Below are 19,374 nucleotides of genomic sequence, written 5' to 3' on the forward strand. Positions count from 1 at the left end.
GTATACAAAGTTGTAAATTTTTAGTTTAAAGCAGGGCTTGACTAGGAATCGTTTTATTACTAAAGGATGGGTTTTTTGGTCTTGGTTTTTTTTATACTTAAATATATCCAAAAAGTTTAAAAATTAATAAATAAATTATTAAAATATTTAATATTACAAATGAAATCTATTAATAACTGTATACAATATCTTCTAAAATCTAGCCATGATTGCAGCATAAGTACCTACAATACTCAACACTATAGATACAATTATACCTAAAATAATACATAACTTTTCAAATTGACCAATATCAAATTTATTCAATTTGAGATAAAATAATAAAGGTAATGTTAAACAAACGGTATAACATATTGCACTACCCAAAAATGAAATTAATTTACCAAAAGAAGTAAATAAAATGGAAATAAATAACAATATAAAACAAAATACAAATCTCATACCGATTCTAACAATTCCATTTTTGTGACCAGATTTATGATCTTGATGTTGTGAAATCCCCATTAAATTCTCATAAGAAGTAATAATAGGTCTAGTAACTAATGGTAATTTAGATATTGGTAATATTCCCAATAAAAGATACAATATTTGATTAATCCAATTTGGTTTATTTGAATTTGACATTATATTTTTTATAATTGAATCATCAACTAAATTTCCATACATTAAATAACCAATTATACCAATTGTAAAATCCAAAATAAATGTAATACTGAAAGATATATTACTTGATTTACTATATTTTTGAGGATGTTTCATATCTCTATAAAGTTCAGGAAAAACTGGATGTCCTCCCCATGGTGCCATAAATATACCTAAACTAAAACATAATTCTTTAAAACTACTGGGGTAAATTGAAGTATTTGCTATATCCCTCAAAGAACCGGGGAATTCTTGAATAATAAATCCACTTATAATTATAACTGTTATAATTCCAATAGTACTAAATATTCCAAATAAACTTAAAATAGATAATACATTCAATGGTAATAAACTAGTAACAAATATAATTAAAATACAAATTAATTTTAAAAATTTAATATGATTCCATAAAATCCCAAAACAATCACTAAATAAAATAATTAAACTTAATGATGCACCAAATAAATCAATAATAAAGAAAAAAGTAACAAAACTTGCAAAAAATGAACCACCATATTGATAAGAAATATCTCCATAAGTCATTAAATTTGAATTTTTTTTAAGGATTTTACCTAAATATTTAGATGTTAAATTTGTAGCCATTGCAGATCCAATAAGTAAAATAATTCCAATAACCCAACCACTTAATTTAAAACCTAAAGGTATAGAAAACATTCCAATTCCCACAAGAGTATTTATAGAATTAAAAATAGTTTGAGCAGATGTTGAATTTCCCAATCGTAATATAAATGAATTTATAGATGTTTTTTGACTCAGGATTGAAAATGTGGGAACTAATGGAGTTAATTCATCAATACATTCTTCTTCAATATTGGAATTTTTTGATAATTCACTTTCTCTTCTTTTTAAATTTGGAAATTGGAAATTCCGTATTCTATTCTCACCTTGTGGTTGATTATCTCCTTCATCTCCAATATAACTTTCTTCATCACATGGTGAAATAGGTCGATCTGAAGGTAATGTGAAATTTGGTATTTGTGAATTCTGTTGTTGTTGTTGTTGTTGTTGTTGTTGTTGTTGTACTACAAAATCTGAATCATCTGGACTTTCCATAAATGTTGTACCAGTATAATTTTGAGCTCTACTAAATGATGATGCAAAGTTATTTAAAGAATTTGAACCTCCATAATCCATGAATGATCGCCTTCTTGGTTTTTTTGTTGTTGGAATAGATTTCGATGTTGATGAAGTTGGAGGTGGTTGTGAAGATGTTGATGATGATGACATTTTGGTTGTAATATTATGAGTATTGAAGATTTAGAAGTTTAATTTTTGATTACTGAATTGAATATTTGAACTAATGATTGTTTGATAAATCGGTTATGAAATAATGAATATTCGTGCTGTTAAGATTTTTAACAAACTGACTAATTTCAGCCTTTAATATGTACAAGAATATCTGATAGTTGAATAAGCACTTAAAATGAATAATTTGGTCGAAATTTTTATATTGAAAAATTTAATATTGTTGTAATTAGAATTATATTAATGATAATATTATTATCGTTATAACAATATCATCTAATTATTTTAAAAATATTGTTCTTTAAGGCGGCTTTTTTAAATTTAGTTTAAAAATTTTTAAGTAGTATATTTTACAGTTTAATGAATAGTTTTATTACAAAGTCTTACAAAGCTAAATTAGATAACAATAAAGATTGTAAAATAAAGGGTTTAGGGTCTCATCTCTTACTTGATTATAATATAATTAAACTATTTACATCTGAATACATTACTTAATTAATACTTAATGAAATTTCTTGTCGTATTCAATTGGTAGTTCTGTTTGTAGATCACAAAATTTGATCTACTTTTACTTAAAGAGAATTGATTGATTCAAATCACGAACTACTATATAAAGATCAATATAAACCAGCATGATGTATTCGAATGCCATCGAGAACGAATCTATTAAAAATTCATACTACTGCAAGATATAAGAGATGTTGAGCAAATCAATTTAAATCTAAGATATAAATGTATTCATCAGTGAAATATAATGAATTCAAGTAATATCCAGTCAGATTTGATCTATTAAATTGAATCATTCACTAATTTCTTTTTCCATTCAACTAATTGTTGGTAATGAATAAAGTTCTTCAATATTGGTGCCATTACTTTACTTGATTATTCAATTTTGATTTCATCATTTTATAAAATTTTACCAAGGCTGATTCAACAATAAGTGAATATATGTGAGTTTATTTGACACATTCAACTCGTAAAAGTTTGACATTTCTTAAACTTACTTCATAAAAAGCTTACACCTACATTTTTAAATACAAACATAAAACTCAAGTTAATGGAAATGATGAGTTGGTCAAATCTTGAAATCTAGCCTTGCGGGTTGCTGTTGATTCATAGTCTAACAAGATTGGTCAACTATAAATTGGTAAAAGTATTAGCTAAATCTGGACTAAGCGAAAGGAGTGCTTCCATTCTTCTTTTTCATATTTTTAGAATGACTTATATTGAGTAATAATTTATCTTCATTGTTTACATAATTAATTATTATTTTTCAAAATCATGAATGTTTGTTGGTGTAGGTTTACGCAAGAATAAGCAAAATTATGTGAGTTGTTATTTTGTAACTTTTAATTCCAATTGCTGGCTTGATTATATTTTGTTATGATGATGAAAATTTTTAAATAGGTAATGATTAAGAGAAATTAGCTAATTTCATGGAGGACCAAAAATCCCTCATCATTGTACTGTTTTTGGTATTCCACTTTCAAATTTTTGAATTTCATCAAGAGGAACCTGAATCATACAAGAATATCAAATTGATAAATAATAGAATAATTTAATCACCAGGAAAAGCTTGATTATAGCCGTTTCTTTTTCAAGTGATGTCAAGTTTTACATAATCTCACTGAATAAAACATTAAGTTTTTAAAATGATGAAAAATAAACTAAAAATTGACTTGTGCCTTGAATAATCCCGTTCACGGCGGTTTTATCGAATTCACCACGAAGAATTTACCACAATTGAATTGAATACTAAAGACGAATCATATACGAATTTAAGAGCTGGAAGTTGATATCAAAATAGGCTAATCTAATCAACATGATGACAGTTTCGTTCGAATTTATAGAAGTTAGTTGGGGTCAAAAAAAAATAAAATATTATTCACTATCCAGTTATTTTTTCATCTTGAGGTTCATTCAATATCCATGGTAAATTCTACCACCCAACATCAAGGGTCAACAAAGATTTTTTTTTTTTAGTGCAAAGAAATAACTTAGATATTTTAGATCAAGCTATATTATTATTCAAATGGTATGACCACCATTAAAAGGTTGTTTCTTTTTATTATAAATTTGATAAGAGATTTTCTTCAAAAAATAAATAATGTATGGACCATTTATAATAAAAAAATCTTAGATGATATTTTTAAAATAATAATTTATTTTAATTAGTTTTATCAGCAAAATTGAATTAGACTAAAATTTATTATTTCCTTAACTTATGGAAAAAGAAATATAATATTTTGTTCAAAATATCTTAAATTTGACTATAGAAATCGGTTATTAATAATCAATTGAATGTCACTCTACTATTTTTTAATTCATAAATATATTCAAGATTTATTAAAATCTCAAAAAAGTACAATATCAAATTTTTAACATTTTATCATCAACCATTAAATCAATAATTGCATCAATTAAATTCATTTATTCAACTACTTTGTATCAAGTTTTTTATACTCGAAATTCCTTAAGATTAATTGAATAGACTTATAGAGCTTTTCATTCAAAAGTTAACAACTTAACGTACACTTTCCTAATTTTTCAAATTATTTAAACCGGCAGCTTATTTAATTTTAATTTATATATTGGAGATTCCTCATTCAGATCTTGATTTGGTTTCACTGTTCATACCCCAATTTGCCGCTTAATATAATTTTAAAGTCAAAACAAAAGGAACAATTTGCCTAATTTTTTTTATTTTTTTATAAATAATTGAAGAGATCTATATCTTAAATGAATAAAGTTATGACTACACCTTCAAATGCCAGTTTCTATGGTCAAGATCTTGTAGGAGTATCAAGTTCCGAGCATATGGGTGTAACATCCAAGGAACATTTACAGACGCATGATAAACAAAACAACTTGGAGCAGCCTCAACCAGCATCAAATCAACAGTCTCAACCAAATCAACCAAATTCATCCATTCAAAAACAACAAGCAACTAATACTCAAGTACAAACTTCAGGTTTTGAAGGGTTGAATATTTATCCTGCATCAATGCCAACTACTACAAACAGAAATCAAAGAAATTATGTAATGGATTATTCTAGTTATTACAATTTACAACCTGGTTATCCAGTTGTTACAAATAATGAATTTACAAATACTACCGCATCTACATCTAACACTACGAATGGTGGATTAAATGATTATCAAAGTTATGTGATGAGTCCTACATTTCAAACCAATTCAAATTCAACTCCAGACATGCAATCATTTAGAAGTAAACAAATACCGCAGCAACAACCACAACACCAAAAACATCAATCATATTCTCAAAATTATAATCAACAAAATGCATATTATACACAACCTCAACCTCAACAGCCACAACAGCAACCGCAACAACAAGCACAAGACATGTACAATTATGGAAAATCTCAAACTCAACCGTCAATTTATTCATCTTCAAAAATTGCACAGCAGAATTATATCTCCCAACAAACTCAGGATTATCAAAATGAGAAAATAGACGAAGATAATGAACAACTTCAGCAACAACATCAACAACAGCACCAGCAGCAACTGCAACAACAACAACAACAACAACAAATACATCTGCAACAACAACAGCAGCAATTGATGTTGAGTCAAGCATTTGGAAGTCCAACTACTATGTTATATCCTCAATCCAGTGTATCACAATATCTGTCCTATACCACACCTACAATTCCATCTACATATCAAGCATATGCAGCTCAGAGGCAACAATCACAACCTTCAAAGTCACAATCATTCTTGAGAAATCCTCTGGTCTCATCTACTTTAACTACCAAATCAAGGCATTCATCTACATTTTCAAACAAAGATCATATTTCTTCAAGAGCGACATCAATCAGCAGTAGCATTCCACAAAATGACTTTCCTGAAAATATTGTCAGACCAAAAGTTGCAACAACTCGTTGGGATGATGAAAATACCAATTGTTATCAAGTTCGTGCAAAAAATATTTTGGTTTCTCGTAGAGAAGACAACAATTATATCAACTGCACCAAGTTATTAAATGTTGTTGGTATGACAAGAGGTAAAAGAGATGGCATATTAAAAACTGAAAAAGTTAAAAATGTTGTAAAAGTTGGATCAATGAATTTGAAGGGAGTTTGGATTCCATTTGATAGAGCTTATGAAATTGCACGTAATGAAGGGGTTGATGATATTTTAACACCATTATTTGTTCGAAACATCAAAGAATATTTTTTAGCTGAAGGTCATAAATTGAAAAGTGAAGATGATTTAGAAGCTGAAAAAATGTCTAAGTTTAGAAATGAAGAAGGTCATTTTAATAAATTATTAGACCCATCGAATTCAAATTTTGCAAAAGGTGAAGTCGAAGAAGAAGAAGATTGTTCAAGTAATGGATTTACAAATTCAATAAATAATCGTGATGATTATTTTGAAAGATCTTTACAATCATCAAGTATTAAAGAAAATGATCTTTACGATAATTCACTGCAAAGTACCCCGTTAAGTGTACCAAAAACATTATAGCTTAGTAATATGAAGAGAATGAAGTCATTGTATATAACTATATAGTAATGATAATAAATAATGATATCATATGTACATTCATCAAACGTAAATTCGAAGAGTGCAAGTAGGTCTACAGTATGCAGTACACATGTTCTAATTTTATTCAACTTCATAAAAAGTTTTTCGTAATTTTTGTTGTTCTTCAATAGTTTCAAATAATCCTTTAAAAGTCCCCTTTCCAAATCCATTATGATGATGCCTTTGGATGATTTCAATAAATAATGTTGGTCTATCATGTAATGGTTTCGAAAAAATTTGTAAAATATAATTACACTTTTTGGTTTTTTTATTAAATGTATTTGAATCAAAATCTACAAGTATGTTCAATTTTTTAATTTCTTCAAACTTCTCATATAATTGTATATCACAATCATTTAATCTTTTTTGTAAATTTTTATAATAATTTTCACTTGCATGATTAAATTCTATACCTCTTTCAATCATTGATTTTACAGTTTTGATAATATTATTTGTACGTAATGCAATATGTTGTATACCAGGACCACCATAAAAATCATTAAATTCTTCAATTTGTCCTCTATATCTAGATTTTACAGGTTCATTTATGGGTATTTTAATCTGACCATTACTTGAACTCATTACAATAGATCTTAATGCTGTATACCCAGTTGTTACATCCATTTCATCAACTGACCAATATTTATGAAATCCAAACATTTCAGCATAAAGTTTAGCTTGTTCTATCATTTGGTTCCATGAATAATTCTCTACACAATGATCAATTGCGGTAAGCTGGATTTTGGGTAATTTATTCAATTGATTATCGTATTCTGAAACACTAGTTAGTGGATCAAAATATCCTGGTTTAAATGGTCCAGAGTAATTAACATTTTCAATTAGGGTATGTTGTATGTCAGTATTTGGAACAGTAATAGTAGCAGTTTTGATTGATCCATTTTGATCACTTATTATTTTAAGTGGTCTAATTATACCAGCACCAGATCTAATCGATTTGTAAAAAATTTGTTCAACATTATTTACATTAAGTGCAATATCCATAACCCCTTCTGCATGATTTTTTAAAAAATTTTGTATCAAAATACATTCCATAACATCATTATAAATTATTTCTGAATTATTTAAAATGTTTATCATATAACTTTTTAATTCATTTGTGGTACACTTGTAATTTTCATTTTTCAAAATAGTTTCAAAAATACATTGAGTAAACTTTAAGCGGTTGACAGGATCAGAACTCAAATTATCAATCTTACTATTAATATAATCAAAAACTAGATCCTCAGTAGTTATTTTGAATTCTTCCAAATAGGTCTTAAATTTAGTGTCAAAATCTTCAAATGTCTCCAACTCTTCTTGCAGGAATGGAAATTTCAACAAGTTCTGATCCTCATTGATTGTCTCCAACGTATTAACAAGTTCCAAAAAAATATCCCCATTTGAAACAACATGCGAAGCTATTATTCTTGAACCATTTTCCAACCCCTTATATGCAACTTCTTTAAACCCCATAGATAATTGTAAATATTTTGACATTTGTTTAGCATTAGAACTACAAATTTTTAATGAATGAAAATTTATGAATCCGTCAAAGGGGTACTTTGTTATTGGAAACCTATCTGATATTAACTCATCATTTGTAAATTGAAAAATTGGATCTATACCATTAGTTGGAAAATAAGGTAATTGACTTAACAAACCATCTATGTCAATATCTGTAGAAGTTGAAGTAAAACTTGAATTTTGTTTGTGCAAAGAATCATTTGAAAAAAGCGAGTCAACTACGTAGCTCATATAGCAAAGATGAGAAAATTTCTAGAATGACCAATGTTTTAGCAATTGTTGTAGTTGTCTTGTTAGTGTATAGCTATTTATTTTAATTACAAAAAAATGTTTTGAAATTATTAAATTCACACTACTTTTGAAATGTTGCAAATGGAAAACACAAAATAAACTTTTCTTTGTTTCAATTTGCAGCCAAATTTGTGAAAAAAAGAATCTAAAAGAAACAGACATGCGATTATATTTTCAAAATTTATACGAAAAAATTGAGTGTCATATGTATTTAGTCTATACTCTAAATTTATAAAGCATTTCTCTCCAGCATTGTCTTCTTCTCCAAACTTTCTTCATTGAGAGTTTCCCCACATAGTTCTGGTTCCTCTTTTATTTCATCGCTATCCTCATTGTGAACATCCATTCTCTTTCTGATGGTAGCCAATTTAACAAGATTTTGTCTACCAAAAACCCAGACAGGATGAAATGGAAAGAAGATTAACCCAGCAACAGCAATCATCGCAGCATCCAAAACTAATAAATAAACTTCATGATTCATTAAATAACCACCAAATCCTTGAACTAATTCAACTACCCTATATACACATCTAATATAGATGACTACTACTGTAATCGTCATGGCTAATGGCATGTATGGAAACAATTTGTTGTGACGAATTGACGCAAACCTTGGATTATAATGACTTTCTAAATAATCTTCTCTATACGCTCTCACTGACTTGACATTGAACAACAACTTGAAAAAATTTGAAAATGATCTTTTCCTTAACGGATATTTCTCGGCAATATCTGCAGGTTCACTTTCTAACCTCTTGAAATATAATCTATTTAAAAATTCAAACCAAAAATATAAAAATATTGTCATTGCGAAAACTTGTAAACAAATACCAGCTATCATGGTATTAGTACCTGGTCTCGAGTCCGTATGATTTGATGAAGCTACACTTGCTGCCCCACCACCTCCAGCTTGTACAAGTAAAGATAAAACATCTGTTGCAATAAAAAAATACGAATAGAACAATGGCGGTAAAACTGAATATCTTCTATCATGAATTATGACCAATTGACCAAATAAAAAGTAGATAGCAGCCATGATAAATGCGGGAGCTATGGTCAAACAGACTGTACTCATCAAGAAATAAGGCATATACTTGGTATTTGAAAAAGCTAGACATCTTCCTAAAAATCCAATGAATTCAAGTGCATAGCCACAGAAAAACGTGACGTTGTACCACCAATATCTTGACCAGATCATCATCACACCAGTATATAACATAATAATAGCATAAACTACTAAGTATATGATATTTCCTGGTCTATTGGGTTCGTATCCAAATAAGTTTTGCTCTTTTGCTAAATCTTTCAAGTTTAAAGTTGCGTCAAATATAGCTTGAGTAGCGGCACTTTGTATTGATGATGCGGTCGCAGTGGCTAATATTTCTTCCGCTGATATTATTGTGAGAGAAGCTTGAGCACCTCTATAGGCTTGTGATAATGAATTTAATACAATATAATTTGTTTCAGTTTTGGCTTGTTGAATTACTGATGATATGGTTTGTTGTAGTTTTGGTACATGAGTCGTAGCAATACTTGATAAAGTTGTGGACGTGGCTATTGAACTTGGTGACCAAGTCTTTGTAAGTTCCATTTATTAATTCTTTATTTGTAAATTGTTGTTCGTGATCTTGAATAGATATCGATATAATTCTGGATTTTATGATAGGTTTTAATGATAGCTTGACTTAGTTGATTTTGAAGTGATAGCTTGATTATTTGAAATGTAGTTTTCTTGTGAAATAAAACTGCCTAGTGGTTTTGATTATGATATATCGACTGAAAGCTCAACTTCCAAGTTTCAAAGTATATGCCTTGATTAAAAAGTGATGAATGAGAACTTTTGTGGTAATGTTGAATCAACTGAAGACGATAGTTTTATATAGAAAACAAATTATTCTAAATTTATTGTTTTATTATCTTCAGACATTTTAAGTCAAAATTTTGATTATATGCATAGAGAGTAAAAATTAGAACAATCAGTCAAACATCAATTACACAATTTGAACGTACGAAAATAAAAAAGCTCAGCCTTTTGGAAATTTATGAAATTGAATTACTTCAATTGTTTATTATTCAATTATTCAAGATCTAAACTTCTATGTAGATTCCTGTTCAATTTTAATTTAAAATATTAATTGAGTCGTATAATTTATAAAAGAAATTTAATCTTCAAATATTTCTTTTGTCAAAAAGTTAAAATTGAAATCTCAAATTTATGTCAAAATATTTTATGACATCATGAATATTAAAATTAATAAGTTCAATAAATTTTGTAGAATTTAAAATCCATAATATACGATTACAAGAATATATACGATATCTAAGTATGCTCTATTTTATTATTTCATGAACCACTTACAAACTATTGTTTAGATAAGATATTTTTTTAGCTTACAAGTCCTTACACAAACAATAAAAGGCATTAACCACATTATAATATTTTAAACTTTTTTAGTTTTGAGTATTAAAGTTTTTGTGCGGAAAATGGGTTGAATGAAAATTACATACATAAACAAGATCTATATAATTATACCACAATAATCAATTGTTAAACGATGATGTATAAGGATTATACGATATGTATATATAATTTTAGAAAATTTAAATGATAAGCAACAAGATGCTTAAAATAAGATCTGCTACTTTGACACTTTTTAAATGATGCAAATTATGAATAGTGATGTCAATCAAATTTAAACAAAGCATTATCAAAAATACACTACCAGATTTTAAAACGTTTTTACTTTTACAAAATATTATTTCCTTAGCAGAATTTTGCAGCCATTAATATAAATTGTATTTACTAGCTAGGGTTGTCTTAATTACAAAATTGGCCTTTTCAATTCTTCAATTAGAATAAATATCTATAAATCACAAAACACACTAAAAAATAAACAATAAACAACATAATTTCAAAACTATAAAGCAATTCTAGTAGATTTTTCACCTTGGTTTTCCATTGAACCATCCACTGAATTTTCAAAAGTTTCATCAGAACCATTATTTTCTTTATCCTTATTTTTCTTTATGGAAGCTAATTTAACAAGATTCTTTTTACCAAATACCCAAACTGGATGGAATGGGAAAAAAATTAAACCACAAATTGAAATCATTGTAGCATCTAATACGAGTAAATAAATTTCATGATTCATTAAATAACCACTATAACCTTGAATTAGTTCAACAACTCTGTATACACATCTAATATAAACAACAATCACTGCTATAGTCATAGCTAATGGCATAAATGGAAACAACTTATGATCACGAACTGAAGCAAATTTTGGATTATAAAATTGTTCTAAGTATTGTTGTTTATATTCTCTAACTGATCTAACATTGAACAATAACTTGAAAAAATTCCAAAATGATCTTTTCCTTAATGGGTTTTCTTCTCTTGAGTATGTAGACTCTTGAGGCATTCTTTTGAAAAACAATCTATTCAAAAATTCAAACCAAAAAATTAAAAATATTGACATTGCAAAAATTTGAGCACAAATACCTGTTATCATTATAGCATTACCCGCTGACTGACTTGTATGATTGTTTGCAGCTACACTTGAAATACCACCTCCTGCAGCTTGTATAAGCAATGAAACAACATCAATAGTGATAAAAAAATATGAATAGAACAATGGGGGTAAGATTGAAAATCTTCTATCATGAATAACCACCAATTGACCAAACAAGAAGTAAATTCCCGCCATGATAAAAGCTGGCGAGATAACAAGTCCGATAGAACTCATTAAGTAATATTGCAAAGAACTGTTATCTTGAAAGCCTAAGACTCTACCTAAAAAGCCAATGAATTCAAGTGTATATCCACAAAAGAAGGTGATATTAAATCCCCAATATCTTGACCAAATAGCCATACCTGCAATATAAGCTATAATTATGAAATTCAAAATCAAAAATACCAAATTACCTGGTCTACTCAATTCATATCCAAAGATATTTCTATCCCATTCAATAGCTTTCAAATTTAATGTTGCATAGAAGATAGCATCAGTAGCAGCACTTTTAACTGATGATGCAGTGGCAGTAGCTAAAACTTGTTCGGCTGAAATTATTGTAAGTGATGCTTGTACACCTCTGTAAGCTTCTTGTAAATTATGGAAATTAACAGTATCAGTCTCCGTACTAGCTTGATTCAATAAAGATGATAAAGTTTGAGTTAATTGTGGGGCAAAAGTTGTAGCAATACTTGATAATGTAGTAGAAGATGGTATGGAAGTTGGTGACCAAGTGCTTGTTGTGTCCATTTTGTTAATCTATCTTAAAGCTACTGCTTTTTGTTTGTTTTGAAGTTTGTAGAAATGTAACACTAATCAAAAAGTAAATTGTAAAGTATCCTGTTTATCAATAGGCAACTTGTGATTTGAACTTAACAGATTTTGTTGAAAAAAAGTTTTTCAAGGGATAAAGAAATGTGTAAGATTATTCCAGATTTATATAGGAAAATAGTTGGTATAAACTTTCTTTGTTAATTTGTATTCACAGCTAGTATTTTCAGGTTAAGCGGTATTTGTTATTTGATACAAAATTGATTTTGTGTACAAACTCAGCCATTAAAACTTTGGTACATCTATACTTTGTTAAAATTAGGGAAAATTGCAGTTATTTTGCTTTGAAACAATATTACAGTAGCAGAAAACTATTAATAGTTGGTCTTGTTTTTTTTTGCGATTTGAATTTAGGTGTTAACATCTATGAAACAAATTTAATATGTACAGTTTTTTTCTCCATCTAAAAATAAATCCATGAATCTAAAACTTAAATTGACGTTATTACATGCTATTATCAAAGCCACCAAATTAGTTGTATGTCCAACCTCAGATTCAAATTAACTTGGAGAGAAAAATTCCCATTTCAGTTTGACTTATGAAAAGGCTGTAAATTAAATAAAACTATCTTCAAAAGTTTTAAAGTTTGTGTAACAAATTGACCCCCTATATTCCTGAAATACATACACTGAAATGAAGAACAAATAATAAATTATGCCAGATAACTTAAATTAGATGTGAAACTACGGCTTGCAACAAGAGTAGGCTATATCAGCCAAGAAATATATATTAGTTTATGGCCGTACATATATAGATGAAAATGTTATTCTTTATTGTTATTCTTTATTGTTATTCTTTATTATCTTCTATTGTGTAAAAAATCCGTATTCCAATATTCTAAAAATAGAAACTATGTAAAACCGTTTGTAGTTCTATCACCATATTATAATATCTTATTTTTGTGTTCACGTCAGTTCGAAAATAAGAAGCAATGTTTTTTAGGTTTAGTCCCTGAAGTTATCTTGATAAACATGTTTTAATGAACTGAAATTGGCTATGACTAGGATTTAATTTATGAGTTTATAATTTGTCTCAGAATCATTTGGCACGCTGATTTTCGAAAAAAACTCAGAATTGTCATAATAGTATCATATTAAGGCAAAGGCTTGTATTTATTTATAGAGTTGAGAATACAAGTAAAATTAAAATTTAAAGATATTAATACTAATCTTAACAAAAAAATTAAAGCACGTATACACAAAATTTGATAAATTAATCATATAACTCAAATAAACAAAACATGCGAAATTGCAAAAATACTAATTCTTAACACTTTGTTCAGTCAAACTGTCAATTTCAACAGTTTGATGAATAACTCCAGCAGATTTTTCCAAACTGTCTGATTTATCAGCATCACTTGATAAATCATCAATATAAATATCTTGATTTGAATAATGTTTCTCTTCATCATTAACCATAAGAGTTTTGAATTTAATTGTATAATCTGATCCCATTGCGAAATATGGATTAAATGGCATAAAAATAGCACAGGCTATGAAACACATTGCCGCATCAAGTGTCAAGACATAAGCGTCTCGTGTAATGAAGTAACCTCTAAAACCTTGTGATAATTCAATAACACGATAAATACATCTAATATATATTGCAAAAACTGCAGTTGTTATTGCTAATGGGAAATAACCATATATCTTTGTACTTCTGACAGCTTTATATTTCTGATCGTAATTACTGTCTAAATAGGTAACTTTGTATTTTTGAGCTTCTGAAGTGTTGAAGAACAATTTGAAAAAATTTATTATTGATGGTTTCCATCTTTGTTCACCCAATCTCTCAGTGTTTTTGAAATATGTTTGCCAAAGGAACATAAACCATAAAATTAAATAAGCTGACATTGACAAAACTTGAAATGCAATTCCTCCAACCATTGTAAAAGTTCCTGGATGCATGTTTGTGATTTCTAGAAAAGAAGTAGCAGCTAAACCACCTCCAGCTGATTGAACTATTAAAGCTATTGAGTCACATGCTATTATTTCAGGTTAGTAATTGACTTGTTGCACTAATAAAGACAAAAGGCAATGTATACGCACCAATAAAAATATAAGAATATGCTAATGGACTCAATATGCTGTATTGACGGCCATGAACCACAATTAATAAACCAAAAGTATAATAGATTCCTCCCTGATAAAGAGCAGGAGCTAAAGTGATTACTATCAATTGCAACAAGTAATAGTTGAAGTTTTTCATATCAGTGAAACTTAAGACTTTACCTAGGTAGCCTAATACTTCAAATAATGTTCCAGACAAAAAGGCAGCATTAAACCACCAATATTTTGATTTGTAGGCCATAAATAAATAGTACAAAAATGCAAGACTAAATAAGGATAAGAAAATAATATGACCAGGTCTATTTAAATATTGAATTCCATAAACGTTCTCTTCCCAAAATAAAGACAATAAATTTTCAGTCAGATCCCATATAAGTTGAGTTGCACTAGCTTTTGAAGCATCATCAGTTGCAGTTGCAATCATTTGCTCAGCACCCAATATACTTAAAGAAGCTTGAGCACCTCTAATTACTCTTGATACAGTAACATATTCTTTTCTAGGTATTTCTGAACCTTTTAATGTGAGTGTGTGAATTGCACCTGATAACAGTGACTGTAAAGCAGAAGCGGCTGTTGCTGGTATTGAAGTAAGTGTTGTTGAAGTTGCAGTTGTAGTTGGCGTCCAAGCAGTCAATGGGGCCAAAGCAACATTTAGAGCCATTTTGAATTAAGAAATTTGAATATGGTAGATATTGTTCATGAAAATTTAATAATTCCAATTAGCAAAAATAATTACATTTTGTAGTTGGATATTTTACTTTTTTATATACTTTTTTCCCATCGTGATAATACCAATAAAGTCTCCTTGATTCTCTTAACTTATGCTATAGAAGTTAACCAGTTCTGCTTTAAATTTAATTCCTTAAATATTTTGTTCTATGTTAAGCGGCTTTATTTTTCAAGTTTGTGTTTCACCTTTTCTCGCAAATTTTGTAAGCAATTTTTTATATGCATACGAATGTAGATCTTTGAAAATGAAAAATGAAATCAGTAATAATCAGTATTATACTTTATTGAATTGTCGTACAATACTTTGTCCAACCTCTCAGCATACTAGGCACTTTCGTGACTCACGTTTTATATTGCTTCTTATCACAAATCTTCATGAGAAAATAGAACCAAGAATCGTGAAAGAAGAGTAAGTTCTACCCCAGATAACATTGTGAAGTCCTTTGCTATTTGATTTTAAGACAATATGAACTATGAAATCTAATGTTAATTATGTGCATGAATTATCAAGATCTACGAGATGGACCATCGGGCAGAGAAAAGCATTATTATAAAAACCTTCCTCCATGTTTTGTTTTTAAGATATCATGCAGGTACTAGTTGTAAATGTTTAAGGGAATTGATATGCCTGGTTCTTTTCTGATCTCTATCTTTTGATCCCTCAACTGAAGTAGCTCATCCATAAAGCGTTCAATTTACACGAATCTAAATTGAAGATTTGCTAAACAAAAAGCTACTAGTTTTATCAAGCTGAGGAAGATCGTATTTGGTACTTAAACCATTAATAAATTTAGCAAAGAAATAGTTATACGAAAATTGTGAACGTTTGCTAGTGATTAATTAAGTTTGGTGGTTAGATTAAACACAAAAGGCGTCTGAAGAAAAAGGAATTTTAATGTACGTTCTCGTAAATTCAAAAAAGTTTATTTATCTCGTTAATAAAATTAAAATTTACGAACATTTTAACCTTAATTTTTGCTTTATTAATATTTTCTCTTATTTGTAAGCCGTTCATTTTAATTAATTCTTATCAAACGGAATTGAGTGATCTTCGAGAATTTGGAGAAAACTAATGATATATGAAGAATGCCGTACTTTGAAGATGCACGTATAAGCTTGCTTAAGGAAGAGCAATTACTGCACATGATCAGCAGGAGTTTATTATCAATTAGAAAAACGAGATAGGAAGCTTGAACTTTTGTGAGCTTCCAAGTAGATCAAAATTCAGAAAAGAGATTTGCAGGGTTTTGGCAAAATAGTCTCTGATCTATATAAAACTATACAAAGATAGCCACATCTATTAAGCGAGTTAAAATAACATTATAATAATTCTTTATTCTTATCAATTTTTTGCTCATTAGATTGAACTGGGGTATTTGAAAACGTTTCATCATTTGAATCTTTATCAAAAGCCTTTTCCTCATCGTTTAAAGCAGAACCACCTAATTGATGTTTCTCATCTTCATTTTTCGTAATTGTTTTTAATCTAATTAAATTATTTGAACCTAACACAATTTGTGGATGGAATGGCATGAATATTAAGCAAGTAATAAAACACATTGTAGCATCTAATACCATAACGTAAACTTCATGTGTAATTAAGTAACCTCTAAAACCTTGAGCTAATTCGACAACACGGTAAATACATCTGATATAAATTGTAGCAACTGCTATAGTGATTGCCAATGGGTAATAATTGAATAATGGACGATTTCTAATACTCTTGAATTTTGGATTGTAATTGTGCTCTAATTGAGTTTCTTTGTACTTTTGAGCTTCTGATGTATTGAAAAATAATCTTAAAAAGTTTTTGATAGACGGTTTCCATTTCTGTTGACTATCCAATATATCTACTTTGAAGAAGATATTCCAAAGAAAAATGAACCATAAGATTAAATAAATTGACATTGAAAAAACTTGAAATGCAATACCAGTAACCATAATTGCTTCACCAGCGTGTGCACTTTCATAATTTTGAGCAGCAACAGCAGCAATCCCTCCACCTACTGCTTGAATTACTAAACTAATTACATCACATGCTTCATTTATGTTAGTATAACAGTTCTAAATTGCTAAAAATCTTAAAACATACCAATAAATACATAGCTATACACGAGCGGTTTCAACAAACTGAATTTTCGACCCATTATAACACATAACAAAGCAAAAACATAGTAAATTCCTCCCATGAGAAATGCCGGAGCAATGGTAAGAGCTATCAACTGTAGTAAATAAAAGTTGAAGTCACTCATATCTCCAAAACTAAGCACCCTTCCTAAGTATCCTAAGAATTCCAAAGCTGTACCGCAGACAAATGCAATATTGAACCACCAATATCTTGATTTATAAACTATCAAAATACAATATAAAAAAGTGATTGCAAATAAGACCAAGAAGATGATATTAGCAGGTCTATTTAATCTGTCAATATCATAAACATTTTCTTCACGAACCAAATTTAGTAAGTTTTCGGTCAGTTGCCAAATCAATTGTGTTGCTCTTGATTTTGTTGCGTCATCAGTTGCGGTGGCTATTACTTGTTCAGCCAGAATAATACTTAATGAAGCTTGAGCTCCTCTAATTATTCTTGAAGCGGAGATATAATCTTCATTATTTATAGTAGACCCTTTTGAAGTTAATGTATGAACAGCTTGTAAAAGCAGTGATTGTAATGCGGATGCTGCCGTTAATGGAACAGACGATAAGGTTGTTGATGTAGCTGTAGTTGTTGGAGACCAGGCAGTTATTGAAGCAAGATTTTCCATTTTGAAAAATTGATCTTCGGATTTATTGCTTTTTTCTATTTAAAACGGGTATAATTTTATAAGTTAGCAATGATAAAATTGTATTAAATAATTTGATTCGAGTCTTGAAATAAGTAGTCGAAGAATGATGTGAACTCTTAATGGATATAGATAAGTGAATTAAAACTAATAAAAATAACTCAGAGATTCTACTAAATTTAATTATTAAAAATTTAATTGTATTATTCTATTTTCTTTTTATATAAATGTGTGATTTATTAAATTTTTAATTTCTTGTCACAAAAGAAAAAGGATATAAGTGAATAACGGAGAATAAATTAAGCTATAAATTATGAGTATTTGATAACATAACCCTGATTTTCTGAACTAAAACTTATGAATTACCTAGCTAGCCACTTTCACTAGCCGTTCACAAGTAGATGGGCTGAACAAGCCTTCTTTATGACAGTTTAAAAAATTCTAATTTAAGTGGCTTTTTCGCTTCGGTGATCATATTATTTATGCAGTATTTGTAATTCTATCTCATCATAAAAACCTGTCAAGGATTTGAGGATTTGAGTTAACAATTCCACATCTGTGATTTATTACTTTTGCTCGTTGCTTTGTAAAAAGCTCTAAATTCATTACCAATATAACCTTCATGATTAAATTTATATTCAATTACTAATTTAAATATTTTGACTAAAAAAAGATTAATTAAACAAAGACAAAATTATCGGTTAGTACAAAAAGTAATTTTTATTTATCCGTTTCTTTTTTCTTTCTAAATCATATCTCTTTATTCAAATCTTGAATTAAGTTTTGAAATAAGGATCAAATTATTGAATTTTCATTTTCTTGAAAATGCAAAGGTTGGGAACAAGATTGAATGATTTTAATTTTAAAAAAATTTAGCCCATACAATAGACTTTTATGTGTCAGTAGATCAAAGAATTTGAGTGGAAAAAGAAACGTCGAAGACAAAAGCATTCAAATAAAATCATATAAACAAAATTCGATCTTTAAGGGTACCCACTTCCTTTAAAATCTTGAGAGATTCTTCCTAATTTTTTTAAAACTTATTATATTAAAATAACCTTAATAATCAAATATGTTTCTAAATTTCTTATATGCACAATTAGTTTTAGTACACAAAAACGGCAAAGTTTATTTTTATTATTCAATAAAATTCCACGGTCAACGGAATTAAAC

The 19,374-nt window shown here is 28.5% G+C and overlaps 7 protein-coding genes across 7 annotated transcripts; 1 reads left to right on the forward strand and 6 right to left on the reverse strand. All coding sequences in view use genetic code 12, as the record gives it.

Moving 5' to 3' along the window:
* Positions 1–192: 192 nt before the first annotated feature.
* On the reverse strand, positions 193–1,890 carry AVT1 (Avt1p; the record flags this gene model as incomplete). Its single annotated transcript, XM_051763619.1, has 1 exon — positions 193–1,890. One exon carries the CDS (start codon positions 1,888–1,890, stop codon positions 193–195), a length of 1,698 nt encoding a protein of 565 aa, XP_051620440.1.
* A 2,757-nt stretch (positions 1,891–4,647) lies between these two features.
* Positions 4,648–6,402, forward strand: EFH1 (KilA-N domain-containing transcriptional regulator EFH1; the record flags this gene model as incomplete). The annotated part of the gene is made up of 1 exon (XM_051763620.1): positions 4,648–6,402. The coding sequence occupies one exon, from the start codon at positions 4,648–4,650 to the stop codon at positions 6,400–6,402; it is 1,755 nt and encodes a 584-aa protein (XP_051620441.1).
* Positions 6,403–6,543: 141 nt separating this feature from the next.
* On the reverse strand, positions 6,544–8,217 carry KGF54_003072 (uncharacterized protein; the record flags this gene model as incomplete). The annotated part of the gene is made up of 1 exon (XM_051763621.1): positions 6,544–8,217. One exon carries the CDS (start codon positions 8,215–8,217, stop codon positions 6,544–6,546), a length of 1,674 nt encoding a protein of 557 aa, XP_051620442.1.
* A 289-nt stretch (positions 8,218–8,506) lies between these two features.
* KGF54_003073 (RTA1 domain-containing protein) lies at positions 8,507–9,868 on the reverse strand (the record flags this gene model as incomplete). Its single annotated transcript, XM_051763622.1, has 1 exon — positions 8,507–9,868. One exon carries the CDS (start codon positions 9,866–9,868, stop codon positions 8,507–8,509), a length of 1,362 nt encoding a protein of 453 aa, XP_051620443.1.
* A 1,327-nt stretch (positions 9,869–11,195) lies between these two features.
* KGF54_003074 (RTA1 domain-containing protein) lies at positions 11,196–12,539 on the reverse strand (the record flags this gene model as incomplete). The annotated part of the gene is made up of 1 exon (XM_051763623.1): positions 11,196–12,539. The coding sequence occupies one exon, from the start codon at positions 12,537–12,539 to the stop codon at positions 11,196–11,198; it is 1,344 nt and encodes a 447-aa protein (XP_051620444.1).
* A 1,340-nt stretch (positions 12,540–13,879) lies between these two features.
* On the reverse strand, positions 13,880–15,350 carry KGF54_003075 (RTA1 domain-containing protein; the record flags this gene model as incomplete). The annotated part of the gene is made up of 2 exons (XM_051763624.1): positions 13,880–14,604; positions 14,741–15,350. The coding sequence occupies 2 exons, from the start codon at positions 15,348–15,350 to the stop codon at positions 13,880–13,882; spliced, it is 1,335 nt and encodes a 444-aa protein (XP_051620445.1).
* Positions 15,351–16,738: 1,388 nt separating this feature from the next.
* On the reverse strand, positions 16,739–18,183 carry KGF54_003076 (RTA1 domain-containing protein; the record flags this gene model as incomplete). Its single annotated transcript, XM_051763625.1, has 2 exons — positions 16,739–17,457; positions 17,511–18,183. The coding sequence occupies 2 exons, from the start codon at positions 18,181–18,183 to the stop codon at positions 16,739–16,741; spliced, it is 1,392 nt and encodes a 463-aa protein (XP_051620446.1).
* Positions 18,184–19,374: the final 1,191 nt, after the last annotated feature.

Source organism: Candida jiufengensis, assembly GCF_024610255.1.
Source record: "Candida jiufengensis strain CBS 10846 chromosome Unknown scaffold3, whole genome shotgun sequence".
NCBI lineage: Eukaryota > Fungi > Ascomycota > Pichiomycetes > Serinales > Debaryomycetaceae > Lodderomyces > Lodderomyces jiufengensis.